The sequence below is a fragment of the Corvus moneduloides genome, chromosome 1 (genome assembly GCF_009650955.1).
Source record: "Corvus moneduloides isolate bCorMon1 chromosome 1, bCorMon1.pri, whole genome shotgun sequence".
Lineage (NCBI taxonomy): Eukaryota > Metazoa > Chordata > Aves > Passeriformes > Corvidae > Corvus > Corvus moneduloides.
The window spans coordinates 18553305-18570052 of record NC_045476.1 but is presented as its reverse complement, the minus strand read 5'-3'; the positions used below and the strand labels follow the sequence as shown (position 1 = coordinate 18570052).

The following is a 16748-nucleotide window of genomic DNA, read 5'->3' as shown; positions in this document are numbered from 1 at the left end:
GTTCAGGCTTAAAAACCATGTTACACCCAATCATAAATTCAGCACCTGTGTATTGAAGCGTACAGTGTACTATAAATTGGCATGTTGCAAAAATTGAGTCCACAGGCATAAATCACAATCTTGGTTCTGTCATCCAAGCAAAAAATACATATCATCCTCAGCATAACAGTTACTGTGATGGCTTCTGAAATAGTCTTGCTTACCTTGCCTTCCTTCATTGGCATTTCTTCCTTCACACTGGGTATAATTTTAAATGTAATGGCTCCTTGAGACTGAGCCTGGTGAACATTTGAAAAGAAAATGCACTGAGAATTAAGCTATACATTTCAAAGAAATCTTAGAAGATGAAAAAATTCAAATGAATTAAAAAAAATATAATGAGTCTATCCTCTCCCAAGCATGATCTCTGGAGTTTGACACCTTCACCTAACCAAACTTTGTACTACAAAAATTAAAATACCCACTTGAAATGCTTGGGTTTATTTGCTTCTCTGGTGGGGCAGATGGACCGTTAAAAACTGGGACCTGCATGGTTCAGAGGTCCCACTTCTGTACTGAAGGCAGAAGAAAATGCTACAGCTAAAATATATGCATATTAGAAGCAACTGCTGGACTCCTGGCACAGTTTGGACATCCCTGGAAAAATCGAACTAACATTTCATTTTTCAAAAAAAAAAAAAAATTACAGAAAAATTCAAACAGGCTTGTGCCATATTTATCATATAGAGCTATTGGGGGGGATTTATTCTCTTGGCAACTTTGAGAAACTAGAAAAGAAAAACATATTTGAATAGACTACATGTACTAAATGGAAAAAAAGCCCTCCACTATAAATCTTAAACAAGTTAGCCATCATCAACCACCTCATCCATTCATCTTTCCTTATATCCCACTTAAAGTGTGTCTGGCTGCATTTTACTTATTAACCACAATATATTCCCACTGCCTCAGTGACATTTTGCTATTGAAGGAAGTGCTAATCAGTTGGAGGCTCTGCTACTATTGCATGCAGCCGACAAGTTTCATAAAACGAGCAGAGTGCTACAGACAGCCAACGATTTAAGCAAAATGGAAACAGGCCTGTCCACTACCAAGTGAGACATTCTTCTGCTGGCATGTCTGCAATCCAAGGCTCACTGTTTGACAGGCAGCAGCCAAGGTCTTATTTCACCCGCCGTAGGGCTGGAATCCATAGTTTTGTTACTTTAGAAACAAGCTCTAACTAGCTTTTGATGTTTATACTGTACCTCAAAAAGGTAAATGGGGAAATTGTTCACACCTTTCCAGTGGTATTTTGTTTCTAGACATTTTAAAATATTAATTTTTGAAGGAAGCTATGGTTCTGTAGGGAACGTGAAACCATAAAGCAAGAATGAATATCAGCAGGCTAGCACTTGAAATGAATCATCTCGGTTACTGAACTAAAACTGTGAGACAGCTACTCAATTCAGAAGGACAGCAAGGTATTTATGTATATAGAAATGCCTACAGCAAGAATAACAGAGCTGTCATGAACCTCATCAATTTCTTTGATGTAAAAATATTAAATATTTCTGAGAAAGTCTAAATTAGCTAATTTCCAAGTGTTTCAATAATGAGAAATCAGGCTGGTTTTAGAGACTTCAGTTTAGAAGAGCACAGACAGAATAATATCTATGGCTATATACTGTAAATCAATGTCATATAAAATCTTCATATACCAGTCTATCTAGTACTTGTATTATTAATTGTCACATGGAGTGACAATGAGTTATTAATGAGTTATTAATGAATACATTTAAAATAGATTAAACTCAACAGATCATGGTGGGCCTTAAATCTGTAGATTATAAACTGAAGTCTGCAACATTCTGCAATATATTTATGGCAATATTACTGTCTTTAACTCTTTACAAGTAATCTATAATTGCATATATATGTAATGCATGGAAAATCACTCTAAGAGAAATGACAGGTTTGTAAATCGTGGCACTGGAAGAAAAGACATAGTAGAATATATTTTTTTTCTAAGAAATACAGTAGAAATCATAAATCTAATTACTTTTTCTTGACTCTTCTAAATTAATTTTAAAATGCTTGGTATTTACCAAAATGTGTATTATTTCTTCAGGCTTTTTATCATCTACAGGAATCCCATTGACTTCCCTCAGTTCATCACCAACATGAATAAGCCCTACAGAAGAAAAAGAGAAGTTGTGAAGCTGTAGCTATGTATTACACATAAACTGCCATTACCATTCAGCTTGTTTCTCCCTTGTTCATACACTTTAAGCTCCAACTTTCATATACTTTAAGCTCTAACTTAAAACCAGGAATATATGGTGAATGTAACAGCTACTGTCCTCTCAGACAAATTTGATAAGGTGGTTGGTTAACTCATCTCCCTGTCTTCCTCCTAAAATTAGTACCACCTTCTCTACAACTTCTCCAGACTTTCATGCAGCTGTTTGAAAAATATCTGTGCCAATTCTTTTTCTACTCATACTACTTTCTTAATGCTAGACAGCTGCAAGTAGTGCAAAGATCACTTAGGCTGGGAGTGCTAATTTGTGGCACAAATGCTTGCTAATCTATCTATCTATCTATCTATCTAATCTATCTATCTATCTAATCTATCTATCTATCGATGTATGTGTATCTAGATTTACTCCATGACTGCATCTAAGAGTGAAACACAGCTGTCCTAGATTTTCTTCAGAGAAAAAGACACCTTAGTGTATGATTCAGGACTTCTCGATTAAGTTTTTGCAGACACTGAGCATCCCAAACTGAACTATGGTGGTCAAAGATGTGCTGTTATTTTGAAAACTACCAGCTGAAACTCCAAATGGATATTCTAATATAAAATAATGTCAGCACCACGAGTTCCTCCATCAGCAAGTTGGCATATCCCATCATGGTGTGTGATTCTTGGGGTGTCTGGCACAGGGACAGGAGTAGGACTTGATGATCCTACTGGGTCCCTTCCAACTCAGCATATTCTATGATTTATAAGTGGATGTCATCAATTGGAAACAAACCACAATATATATATAAAAATCCCTCTGTATCCACTAACTCAAAGATACCTTGCTGCAACTGAATTAGGGAAAAAAATCAGCATACTTTCAGCAGTATTGAATTATCACTTTGGAGAACTGTCCAGAGCCCAAATACTTCTGCTTGTGATGTATTTAATTTCTACAAAATATGCCATTTGATCTCATCTTGTTCTGAGTTCTAGAACTTGAATGGCTAGTGCCAAACCAGCAACACCTTACCACTTCTATCTGCAGCTCCTCCACGCATTATCCTGGCCACCACAATTGCACCAGTATGTTCATCCTTTTTAATAGTAGCTCCCTTCAGTAAAAAAAAAAGAAAAAAGAAAGTTATTTGGTTAATCTCAGCATAATTTTAATACACTACACTAAAAAACATTTGCTATGTAAAATGGCAAAAAGCTGACATTGTATTAACACGTGATTAAACCAGGAATGATACTTGCTTATGAAAAGAATATACAAAATATGTTGCTCTATTTCTGTCCTCTTAAAATTTGTCTTCTTTTTCAATCAGAAGTAACTCATGCATTCTGTGAGTACACAGGTTTAAAGAAAAAAGGACAATGATGGAAAAAGTTTGCTTTTCAATTTAATGGTAACTGCAGCATACCTTATATGAGTCTGCTGCTAAAATTTAACTAAACTACTGCTGCAAACTGATAAATTGTTGTTCCCACATGAAAATAGGCCATACAACATACTACAGGTACAGAAGGTATATCACTGTTCATAATTGTTACATTTCATGCTCAGAACTGGCTGTGCACCCACTGATCATCCTTTTGCTTTACAGTGTTATCAATAAACAAATACAAATTTGAGAAATGTCCTTGAGTGTTGGGGCTCACATGGAATATTCACAGGACAGAAATACAGAAGAAGGGAACATTTCCTGAGTTAGTCATGGCTGTTTTCATACATTATGCATAGACAGCGCAGGGCACTGAGGTAAAATGACATTGTGTCGTTAAACTTCCAATGCACAGCTGTCTAGATGAGAAAAATGCCTTTGTAACAAGAACTGTGAGGGTGCACTGAAAAGGGGCACAAGGTGATTGGGAAGCAGCAGGTAGCAGCAGTGCCAAGTGAGAAGGGACACAGAGGCATGGAGCTGCTGCCTCAGCTGCAGTGCCAGTCTTTTCAGGCAGAACTGGGAGAGTGAGGGAGGAAATGCTGGCCCTGTTCTGGGAGACAGAATTCACAGAACAACACAGGGGAATTTTAACTAGGTAAGTCATACTGCATAATCACCTCCAAAAAGGTTACTTGATTCAGTATTTTCAAAAAACAACAGAAAAAAACAGCATGCCTTGTCCATCAGGTTTTTAACTGCATATGATTACTTTCCCATATGAATCTAATTAGTTACCTGCAATAGCTCTAACTTTGTTAATCAACAGAGATATTAAGGACTCTGTCAGGCAAGTCAACTTTCTGAAAATTTCCATATTTGCAATTAGTGAATGAACAGTACTACTTCACCTCTGAGTGCTACGTGCACTCTGCCATCACTGGTTAAAATTTCCTTCCATCAGAGAAGTGTTGTGCTTGGAGTAAGGTACAGAAATACTTTTTAAGGAAGTTCCTTGAGTAATTTAATGGCTTTTATAGCTACCTTCCTATATGTGTTTAGAATAAACATGAACATCATATTTATCACTACTTCAATTTTTAAGTGTTTCATGAACATAAAGCTGAAAATTATACAAATAACGGAGCTGAGGTTTTTCTACAGTTAGCAATTTCACTGACTGTAAATAAACTTGTTTCCCTTTACCTCTAAGATTGAAATACAGCACAAGTCATGAAGACAAAAAATGGGAGATTGATTTACATTTTTTGCATGCAAGTTGCATTTACAGCAAATAGAAAAAAATTAAAAACAGTCACCATTCACTTTGACTGAAACTTCAACAGCAGCCAGCACACCACGGCAAAACTGATGTGCTATGTTTGTGCATTTCATTTTACATCCTAAATTTATTAGTCTGAAATTCTATCTATAAGCAAAGTAATTCTGCAATTTGCCAGCCTTATTCTTATGTATTGTTTATTATGTAATTATATCAGCATGCACTTGTTTTCACAACAGTTTCAAATTAGTCTGAGAGTTTCAAAAATATAGATTTAGCTGCAGCTAATCTCACTTTAAGAACTCATTACTAGACTTCCATGCAAAAAGAATTGCATATCATTAGGAATCTATTAAACAGCCTTAAGCCCCCTAGCTTATGTCTCAATATTAAGTTCTGACCTTGCAGCAACAGCTACTAATTTAAAGTTTATTATTAATACCTGGGATGTTTTACCTGTTTTAAAGTAAAAAGGATTTTTTGGGTTTTTTTTTTTCTGAATATATCCATCAAAAAGAAAAAAAAGCAAGATTAGGACGCTAGAGGCATAAATACAGGACATTTCCACTACACTGTCCATAGAGAACAGGCTCTCCTAATTAATCAAGGAAAGAGCCTTCATGAGAAAGGCTTTATGCTTTTTACCTAGAAGTCAACACAATGAAATGCCACCAAATGCAAATGGCAAGCAATGACTGACAGCCCTCCCCTGTGATCACCCACTATCCCAGCCCCACGCTGATATCTGGAAAGTGGTACTTCACTTCGCCAGGCTTTTTAGACAGATCCTAGAAAAAAACCTGTGTGCAATCAAAGACCACACTATTGACCCAAACAGCATCTGGAAGTAACAATAAGGTTCTTGTCCAAGTGGAACAGTCACTTCATGCTGTATGTGATTATCACTACTGGCACAAAATTAATTCTCCTAGCACAGATTAAGTGATCTGAAAGATGGCCCCATGAAGATAACAGGTAAATTGAAATTTTCAAACAAAGGACAAAAGTTCAAAATGACAGGAAAATTATTTAACCCAAGTTTGCTCACTGTCAGGAGCTCCTCTGTGGCAGACCCAAAGTAAATGGGCAGGCCCATGAAAAACACTATTTGAGTTTATGTATTTGTACCTTTAGTACACAAATTAAGAAGAGGGTTCTATAAATTCTACTTTATTCCCAATTTAGAACTCTTAAATCATCAAACACAAGTGGATTTCTTTTTGAAAACCTGAGGAGTTGATTTTCTGAAAAAGCAGCTTCTCTTGTCCTGCTGCCAGCCCTGCTTAAACTGTGAGGCATATATAATCTGGCAAGAAATTCTCCTTATAAGATGTTCAGCTCCAGTACTTTGTTACATGTGCAGTGCAGCTCCTCATTTAGAGCTTTAAAAATGGAAGAAGGTTAGACTGGACCTTGAAACCTGGAAAATATTTTCGGTGTTGTGAGCCAAAAGTGTAAGTTACCCTAAATGAGACATATACAGATGTAATAGCATAGCTCAGTTTAAAATACTTTTAAAGGGAAAAATAAGGAGTTTGGGAGCCATATGGTGATCAGACTGAGAAAATGCTTAAAGGTATACCATACAAAAGCACTAAAAATAATACAAGCTCCTTCAGCAAGGCTCTTTCACTGTTTTTTAGCTGCTTTTTTTTCCCCCTCCATTTTTAATGTAGTACCACTCAGTGATAAGCATTGCTCAGGGTTTCACAGATGTGAGCTTTATTAGTTCATCCATTTATCTGCTGGTTCCAGAATATAAACATTTTAAGTCTTTATTTTTAAAGACAGAAAAACTAGCCTGTAAAATATATTACTAATAAGAGAATTTGAAACATCAGTAATATTTTTGCATACCCCTCTGTTAAACAAAAGCACATAAAGATGATAAATGCAAGTAAGTACTTCAATAAGCCTTATGTTAATTCATTCTCTATTGAAAGTGCAAATACAAGTATCAGTTACCTACCTTAGAGTGAGGAGTTGTTTAAAAGTTGATATGCACTTTTATGTAGACTATGTAGACTAAAGCTAGCCCTACGTCCAAATTAATCCCACCAAAAAACCAGCTAGGTTCATCCACTAACGTGAACTGAGCTACAGGGACTAAGAGTGTGAGGTAAGTGAAAGCCGTAGCATCTGCATGGACAGAACATACAAATGACTCCTTTAAATCACCAAAATTCATTTCAACAAAGTTCAGCTATGGAAATAAGGTACATAGTTCAAGTTACATGTCCAGGCTACTTCTGTAGCTCTGGAGAATGAATCGTCCTTTCATTAAGTCAGGAATCTTAAATAGATGGCATGGGCCAATCTCTGGAGCTGCCTATTTTTCTCTTGACTCTAGACACGGCATGGCATAGACGTCAGTTTTCAAATAGCCAGATTTATGTGAAATGAATCTTTGTGACAAAGAAGCCACCATCTTAATGTGAAGAAGCATTGTATTCAGAGTAACAGCTGTAACAAACCTGGAGTATTACATTTGGAAGCTGGAAGTAGTAGGAGGCCAGGTACTGAACTCCTGGTAGTATGGTTATTCATCCCGGATATCAGAAATGCTAACTAGGAACAGGGCTGTGGCTGAAAAAGCCTTGGAGAGGTAGGCATAAGTAAAAGCTCTCCAAGCTCTCTGATAAAAAGCCCAATTACAGACAAGTGAATTTTGGATTCTCTCTGAAAAGAGATGTTTCTACTTCTCTTTATCTAAGGTTCAGAGATGTTCCAAATTTCTTTGTTAAAATAAAACATCCTAACACAATGTCACCTCACTTGAGGGAGACGCTGCTGGAATGGCATTTGCTAACAGAGCCTTAAAAAACTGCCAAACCCAATACTGTGGAAGGATTAATAAAAAGTTTAAAACACCTCTCTCAAAAAACTGGGGGAAAGTTCAGCACTGACTTCTGAATTGATGAAATCTGGCAAACAGAAGGCCCTCCTACAAACCATGTGTTTCCCTCTCTTTTGAAATGATTACTCCTGGGAGCTCAGGCTTCATTAATATATTATTAACCCCTGCTTAGAACACTGGTGAGGTGCTTAACTCAGAGAAAAGCATGAACAGGAGCACAAGAGGAAATGTGGAGCAGTTTTATATAAAAATGGTCACTAGGTATATTCCAAAGAAGTTAAGAGAGTGCTGAATTGCTTCACAGTGAGCACGGTTGAAAGTCATCCAAAGGAAATGCAATTCAGAATGTCCAGGGTGTGCAACTGATGTAAAGTTCATGGCTTTGCAGGAAAACAATCTCTACTGCTTGGGTACAAATAGAATATGAGACTGTGTCTGGAGTGGAAGAAAAGTCTAAAGAGCTCAGTATCTTCAAGTCAAGAAACCAGACAATCTCTATCCCAGTAAAAATATTGTGTAGTACCTCCAATCCCAAGCTCACTTGCTTCCAGAAGTAGGATCCTGATACAATGTTGCAAGCGGAAGCCAGACTTTTTGACTGGAGAATAGCAAATCGATTAACAGAACAAGTAGAGACTCTTTGATCTCTACTAAGAATATCCAAGACTTCAGAGCAAGCTCTGAAGGAAAATCCATTGAAAAGACATACAAATAAATAGTAAATGAAATTATAATTAGTTTAGTAAACATAGATCATGGTCTAGCTTCCTTTAGTAAAATAACTTTGGGAAGCATAAACACAGTAGAGCTAATATACATAGTATAAGCCTGTCTTTAGTTATTCTGCCATGCTATATTTCATTAAGACCTTATCTGAATTACAATCCATGTTTCTTCTCACCCCCACCTAAGGGGAAAAAAATCTAGAGAAGACAAAGACACAAATAATAGGTTTGTTATGTATTGTGGTGATGGTGTCACAGTAAGTCGCTGTAAATCTGACACAAAGAAATTAATGTTTGACATGAACATGAATAATGCTAAAATGGATTGAACATGCATTATGGAAGAGGAGGAGGACACTATATTCTTTGAACTCTTCCTGGAGAACAAGTAACAGGACTCACCATAAGCTCTTCTCTAACAAAAATAAAACATCAAGATAGGCTCAGGATCTGGAAAGATCACAAATAATTTTCCCACACAGATAAAGCACAACCTTAGAAATGCCGGAGATTCCACATGTGTGGTTAGTCTGCTCCAGTACTGGACTTCCTAACTAATGGAATACTTCTGTCAATTCTTAGTCTAAACCTCCCAGGGCTGCACCTTGTCACCACTGCCCCATGTTTTAGCATCTTTCACTGCTGAGGAGTTTGAATTTATTGTCCTTGTGAGCTCCCCACTCTCAAGTACTTGTATGCTGCAATTAGCTCCCACCCTTTGCCTCCTCTTAATAAAAGGTCTACAACAGATTCCATTGTAAGGCTGTTTTCACTTCGGTAAATAAACTAAGCAGTCTTGAACTACAGAAATTAGTTTGCTCATATGTTTTATATTTTCCATGGCTGCTGTCATGTCTAGTACAAGATCTAAAACCCCCTCTCTGTTACCTCTGTAGCACAAGAGTTGTGCCAAGTGTGGATTTAAGAGATTGTACAGGTTTTGGCTGGGATAGGGTTAATTTCCTTCATGGTAGCTCCTATGGTGCTTGGTTTTATATTTGTGATGAAAACAGTGTTGATAACACAGGGATAATTTAACTGTTGCTGAGCAGTGCTTACACACTGTCAAGGCTTTTCTGCTCCTCACCCCACCAGTGAGGAGGCTGGGGGTGCACAAGGAACTGGGAGAGGACACAACTGGACAGCTGACCCCACCTGACCAGAGGGATATCCTACACCACATGCTGTCATGCTCTGCAATAAAACCAGGGGAAGAAAAAGGAAGGGGGGATGTGTGGAGTCATGGTTTTTGTCTACCCAAGAAACAATTACAAGTGATAGAGCCCTGCTGTTCTGGGGATGGCTGAACACCTGCCTGCCCAGGGGAAGTGGTGAACGAATTCCTTATTTTGCTTTGCTTGCACATGGAGCTTTTGCTTTACCTATTGAACTGTCTATCTCGACCCACGAGTTTTCTCATGTTCATCCCTCCAGTTCTCTCCCCCATCCCACTGGGGAAAATGAGTGAGTGGCTGTGTGGGGCTGCGCTGCTGTCTGGGCTTAAATAGACACACAGGTATCTGGAACAGCTCAGTGTCCCACTGGAGTGAGGAGGCAAGAGTGGAATTTGACAAACAGCTCAAGGATAACCTTTGGCTTAAGCAACTGGTTTTGTCCCTTTAAGAGAGCTTAAAATCTCAAAAGCCAATATACAATGTATATATTTCTTAGAAGTTTTCAGAAAATATCTGAGTTATGTTTTAAGTTACTATTATCCAATCCATTTTGAGATACTATTAACTTACAGTATTTAACTCCTAAGTCTTAGTAACAAATCATGTTTGTAACATGAAACTATGTAAGTTAAGATTTTATTAAGCTTTTTCTGACAAATTAAAAAAAGGTGTTTTAATTAACACTAAAAAGAAGCTGCTCAATTAGACTTCATTTCATACGGTATGTTCAAATCTCCACATACCTTTCAGAATGAATAAGCTGATATTAAATCCTAAAGCAAGCTTGTTTTCTTTCTCAAGGAATTTCTTTGATAAAAAAATATAAAAAGCTTAAAGCTGTGATTTAAATATTTGAAGAAAAAATATTTAGTATGTTAAAACAAAGTAAGAACTTTCCATATGGTCAAACTTGCAATTATGCCCATGGGTACCTACAGTCAGTCATTAAGAAAACTCATTTCTTGTTTATTGATGCCAGAAATCCATCAAGAATTAAGAGTGATAGTAAGGTATCTACTGTGGGACAAGCTACCCTTGTATGTCTAACAGAAGCAGCACTCTCCCACTGTCATCTCAAGTACAGTATGATGACCTTCTCAAAGTACGTTTGCAGGTATTTCTCCAGGATTGCTGTCCATTAAAACAAATATTCAGTATAACATAAAACAAAGCCCTTACTGGTTTGCAGGAGAAAAAGAACATAGTTAAATTTTATACAAGATGACTCTCACTCTACAGCAAATAAAAATAACCAAATCAGTAAAGCATTTTAATATTCTTGTAATACAACCTAGGTTTAGTCCTTTCATTTTTCCAGATATCCCCATGAAGATATTAACTTTCTAGTATTCATAATGCAAAGTACAACAACAGACATCTTAAATTTGCCCAGATTTCAATTCAAGTATTTTAAAATATGTTTTCATGCTTTCTTTTCAGTGTACTGAAAGGTCATGGTTTTTTACATGAATGCTAACAGGCACAGTTCACAACACAGGTCAAGATTTCTTTGGGGATTCATTCTCTGTCTCTCATTTTAAAGTAAGCTCATGATTTGAATTCAAGATAAAAGACAAATACATATTTGATCCAAATGCTCAGACTGGCCCACATATATAATGCTTAAACACCATGATGATCAAAATCTTATTATTCATTTCATATGCTTTACTAACAATGACTGTGAATGGAAGTCACAAGTGTATTAATTAATGTTACAAATAACCATGTGTAATGTCTGTCTATCCATGTTTCAAGTTAATATCACCCATCCACGTTCATAATCTGAGCACTCCCCACCCTGCATGCAAACACAAAACCCCAAACCAAAAGACAGAGTTACCTACCAACGGTTCCCGGTTTTTGACGAGCCTAATTATTTTAACTGAATCCTCTTCTTCATCAATATCATCAGGCATGGGGGGCAAGACAGGATCATAGTTCTTCTGAGCAACAGTATCATGTACAGAGAGCAAAGCCTGGAAACATTAACAGTCAGTATATTATTTGGCATCTGAAAAGTTTAGGGAAGGCAAAGCAGAGGATATTATTTATACCTTGACTCTACTACACTGATGCAAGTAGATTGAATAGAATTCTTGTATACAATTGTACTTCATTTCAAACCGATGAAACAACTCCATAAAGAATATGTTTCCATATATACAGTGTATGCTACTAGTAAATTGCAGATGGAGAACTGTCTTCATACATACAAAAACACCACATGCTTTGCATGCTAGCTTGAAATTACAAGAACTATGAACAGGAAAAAACCTTAGTCTCCAGAAGTAAGTAAATAATTATACTTGCCCTAAGTAAAATGTTTATTTGATACAGTAGGCAGTCCTATGAAACAAATAAGCAAAATAAGCACTTTCCAAGACTTCTGTCCAAGCACAAGATGTATGACAGGAAGCTGTTACCCAACCTTCCTTTCACAGGAGCTCTGAAAGCTTACCTGGTTACTGGATTCCTTTCATGTGAGCCTCAAATTATCTTAGGAATTTTTTATTTATTATAGAATTAACTAAGATTGAGGAACATACTACTGAAACAATTTGGTTTAGGCAGGTGCTTATCAATCACCTGTTATATGTCTTTCTTGCTTCCTTTCTTTCTGTTGCTTCTCCAGTTCATGCATAGCTTGAAAAATAGATTTTTCAAAGAAAACCCTAACAAAGATTGACAAAAGGTCCCATCTTAAAAATAAAATAATTTGTGAACTTTCAGGAAATAAAGAATCTTGAAAGGCAAAGGAAATTAGAAAGCTCAATCTCCCAAGGCTAAAAAAAATCTCAGTGATAACACAAAATTCACAGTTCTTTCTGGATACAGAACTCGTGAAGTTCTTTTCTATTTTGAAAGATCTTCATTATTTGTAATACCTTGTAAACTGGTGAAAAATGGTGAAGTAATGCTTTAACTTTTGCAGTGAAAACTGTAGAATGTACCACATACAACAGCAACAGCCATACATATAATTCTATCTACTGCTTTCAGTTGCTTCTGTTTTCAAGTAGTTTCCTCTCACTACATGAATATTTAACAGCTTTTCTTAATAAAGGACAGAAAAAGGCTACATTTCTCTGATGCCAGTTTCCTTGCTACTTATTAATAGGTGGACAGTATTTGACTGAGTACACAAATGACCAGAAACTCTATGTTCTCAAGGATAACACAAATGTTTTTAAAAAGCATGACACTTCCATTATGCTATTCCAGGGGGTTATTTTCTGAATGGAGGAAACTTTTAACAACAGAAAACAATTTCCAGGCAATGCTACAGCTACCATGTCAAAAGCTGAAGGCAAAGAGCATATGGTAATCTTCAAGTTCTGAAGTCTAAATTTAAACTTAGGGCTTCAACAAAATAGACACACAAGAAGATCGTGCCTGCTTCGTGATAAATTACTATTGTTTTACGAATTTTTATGCACATTGTACAATTTAATAAAAACACTTCAACACACTAATTATTTCTGGGTTTCTTCCCAATAACAGTTACGAATTTATACTACTTACCATCAGAAATTACCGTCTTCCTCCAACAAAAGATCAGTTTTACTTTAGATCTGAGCTAAAAACCTCAGGCTAGCAATTATGGATCCTCCTGGAAATGTTTATTGTGATGCATTACATATGTAAAAGCCAAGTAATCACATGCAGTCCTCTAAAGATGTATGTGAAATATCAAAGATACACTAAAACAAAAGTAGTGTTTGCTTTTACTTCAGGCTACTTACAGTTAAGACTTCTAAAACTAGTCTTCTGCAATTACATTTTTCCACATAAAGCTAGGGCACATTCATGGACTGGTTCAATTTAATGAGGTTCTATATTGCAGTTTAAAAACAATCAGGCAGATAGAGAAAACAGATGAAAATAATATAAAGCACCATTTCAAGAGTAAAAGGCAGACACTTAAAACATGTTCAAAAGAACCTTGTCTTGACAATGAAACTTGCAAAACAGATTCTGTCCACTTCTACACTGAATGATGCCACCAGTGTTAATAAGACAGTTCCCTGCTCTGACTGCCAGATCAGGCTCCTGGACTCCACATATGGAACACTGATGCATCCCAAGTGCTACAAGCCAGTACCAATCAATGCCTGGTATTTATGATGCTTTTCTTCGCTTCAACTTCACAACAACTGGAACGTATCAACCCATTCCTTTCTTCTCCCAAAGAACATATTAAACCACAATGTACTACAATTAGCAATATATCTTTTCCTCAAACTCCAGCACTACTTTATCTCAGTGCAAAGATACATATTTCAGATAAGAGCAGGAATGCCAGAAATTATGTGCCTTTTCTCAGTCAAGCTTTCAGAAGAGCTTCTGTCATCACAAACTTGTTTATGATGTACAGTGAACATGCTAAGATTTCTTTCCTTCTTGTTTTCCATCGTTGCTTCTTTTAATACACTACTCTGTCCACTGTAGTTGCTCTGAAATATTCATCAGCACAGACTTCGGGCAATAACTAATTTACAAACAAAACTTAAAACACCATTTTGATTTCATTTACCATGTTCAACAGAAGTGATCAGTCTGTCCTTGAGAGCACTTCCATATGTTTTGAACACATGAAGAAACTACTGGATTCATAGATCTTCAGCAGAATCGTTGTACCATTCAATTAATATAGTCTAAAAAACTGTATATCAGACTAGATGTGTATAGAGAAGGATAGGATTTTATTTAAAAATAAACAAGTAACAAGTGCCAAGAAATAAAACTTGGATCCTAAGATGTACAAGATTTACCCTGAATAATTGGGCAGTAAATGCACAAGGCAATGTAAAGGTAGCAATGTTCTCTTTTTGTACATAAGAACTGAAGAACTGATTCATTTCCACTATACTAATTAATTGTTTAACTCTCTCAGGAAACTGCAAGAAGTGTATACCAATTTTTTTTTTTTTAATGCTTTGGTTTTGTTTTCAAATACACAGCTCTTTGGAACTATGTACATAGGATCCAAGATTTGGGTCATGTATATTTAAGCACCTCTGGAGAAAAAGATTTTATTTCAGCTCTAAGTTCTATGCTTATGATTCACTAATGTAAATATGGTCCTTATTTAGAACTTGAAAGAAGGTATGATTCAAACTCCTGCACTACCTAAATATAAATATTGATGTTCAGCTAAATTCTTAGACATGATCTAGCTGGAAATGAATACTTTCACTGGACCTCTGAAATGTCTAATAACTAGTGCTGTATTTTTCATATTAAAACTATCACTGATCATTTCACAGTTTATAAATTGAAATTTTACACTATCAACTTACACAAAGAAAATCTGACATTGGAAATGTTACAAGTACTTTTTCTTAAACTGTTCTGAAATTTTAAATGTTTATTTAAATTGAGAATGTTATTAATGAAAACAATTCTACCCTTTGAAAAATGTGTATCTCTTAACTAGACTGACTACATTTTTTCTCTTCTAAAACGATGACAAATTTCATATTATTTTTTGCTTCTCTTTATATTTTGAGATCTGTAAGAGTAAAAATACACCAGCAGTGCCTGGTTCATGAACACAGCTCCTTATGTTTTCTAATTCTCTTTATTAAAAAAAATCTCCATCTAGGATTTATTTTTAATTGATACTTTGCGTTTAGTAGTCTAGAAAAGCATTTTAGAAAATGGTAAGTTAAAGAAGCAAAACAGAATGGGTGAAGAAACAAAAGCACCCTCTTTTTTAATAGTAATTGGGAAAAAAACCCCATTATTGGAAGCTTAAATATTCAATAGTCATCAACAGAAACTTTGCAGCAGCTCAAACCAACTTTTACGAGAGCCAACAGCTGCAACAAGAGTGCGACACTGCCAACCCAGCGGCTGGCGACCCTGCTGTGGAGCACATTACTGCCCTGGCAGCACAGTCAGCAAAATGGAACAAAATGGCCCATGACTGTGCTGTCCCGGCGCACAGTTTGGATCATTAGCACCAGCCACCTTCTCTGGCAGTTCAGCTTGAACTCCATCAGGTGAGACACAGACATTTTCCCACCTCTTTGCTTTGCCATGGTGCCAGTAACTGCCACTGAGGCTGGCACAGAAAAGTTTCACTTGAGGAGAAAAGTAACCTTATCAGCAACCACAGCAATGTGCCCCTGAACTCACCTGGCAGAGCTCATCCACCAGAGAGCTCAAGTCATATTATACTTTCCTTTGAGATAAGGTTACAGAAGAAATAAAAAAAGGATGAAAATGTTGGTGGAGAAAATTATTTAAGATTGGCAAGACTAATTTATGAGTAACTCGCATAAAATTAAAATAATGTGAGTGATGTCATCCAGCAACAGACACCAAAGAAGAAAAGCTGAAAGAGCTGGGAGAAGACTGAACCACTGAAGGAAAGACCATCAAGAGCATCAGAACGGAAGGAGAAGCATAAGAGTCATAAAAGCCAAACATGTGCAAGAATTTGGAAAATAGTAGAATAAACCAGCAGAAAGCTGAAGCACTATGGTGATGGCATACAGACACTAGCCAGTGTGTGGTAAAGCAGCCATCAGAAATCAACAGCACGTGGCAGTCTCTTCACCACCACCACTGCCTGCTAAGGGACTATGTGCAACTCTAACCGCGATGCAAGACAAGGGTTAACAAGGGAACAAAAAGGCAGGTGAAAACAGGTGTCTCAATTAGCAGATAAGAACAATCACATTAGCTGAACTCTCCAGCTTGGCTAAAGCATGAAGTATAATCCAGAAGCAGAAGCAAGCAATAAAACTACAGACAGGAGAAACTCAGTTGTGCTGCTAAAGTGGCCAGAGGATGGCTGGAGCAAGAGCAAAAAACATTTTTTACAAGCTACAGTAATCACACATCAAGCAGAGAAATAGTATTATTCTTTCTGATGCTGCACTAATCTAATCACTTTCCAAGAGAAATCTGGGATTTTCTGTTCTGTACAAAATTCCCAAGTTAAATACATAGAGTAAATAATGTTAAAGAAATCACTTAACTTCAGTTCGCTTTTGCTACTGAGGATCACTCACACTATTCAATCAACATAAGCAAAACAGGGATGGTAAAAAAAATTAAATAAGGTCCTTTATCTTAAGCAT

The 16748-nt window shown here is 36.5% G+C and overlaps 1 protein-coding gene across 7 annotated transcripts in view; it reads right to left on the bottom strand.

Annotated features, from left to right (window-relative positions):
• MPP7 (membrane palmitoylated protein 7) overlaps nucleotides 1-16748 on the bottom strand; it is a 159393-nt gene that overhangs the window by 34627 nt on the left and 108018 nt on the right. For all 7 annotated transcript variants that reach the window (XM_032113221.1, XM_032113155.1, XM_032113451.1 and 4 more), the window contains 4 exons: nucleotides 11502-11633; nucleotides 3261-3342; nucleotides 2088-2173; nucleotides 204-278 (listed from right to left, as the gene is read on the bottom strand). In XM_032113221.1, coding sequence (XP_031969112.1) covers nucleotides 204-278; nucleotides 2088-2173; nucleotides 3261-3342; nucleotides 11502-11633 — 375 coding nt within the window. The remainder of the gene's footprint in view (nucleotides 1-203; nucleotides 279-2087; nucleotides 2174-3260; nucleotides 3343-11501; nucleotides 11634-16748) is intronic.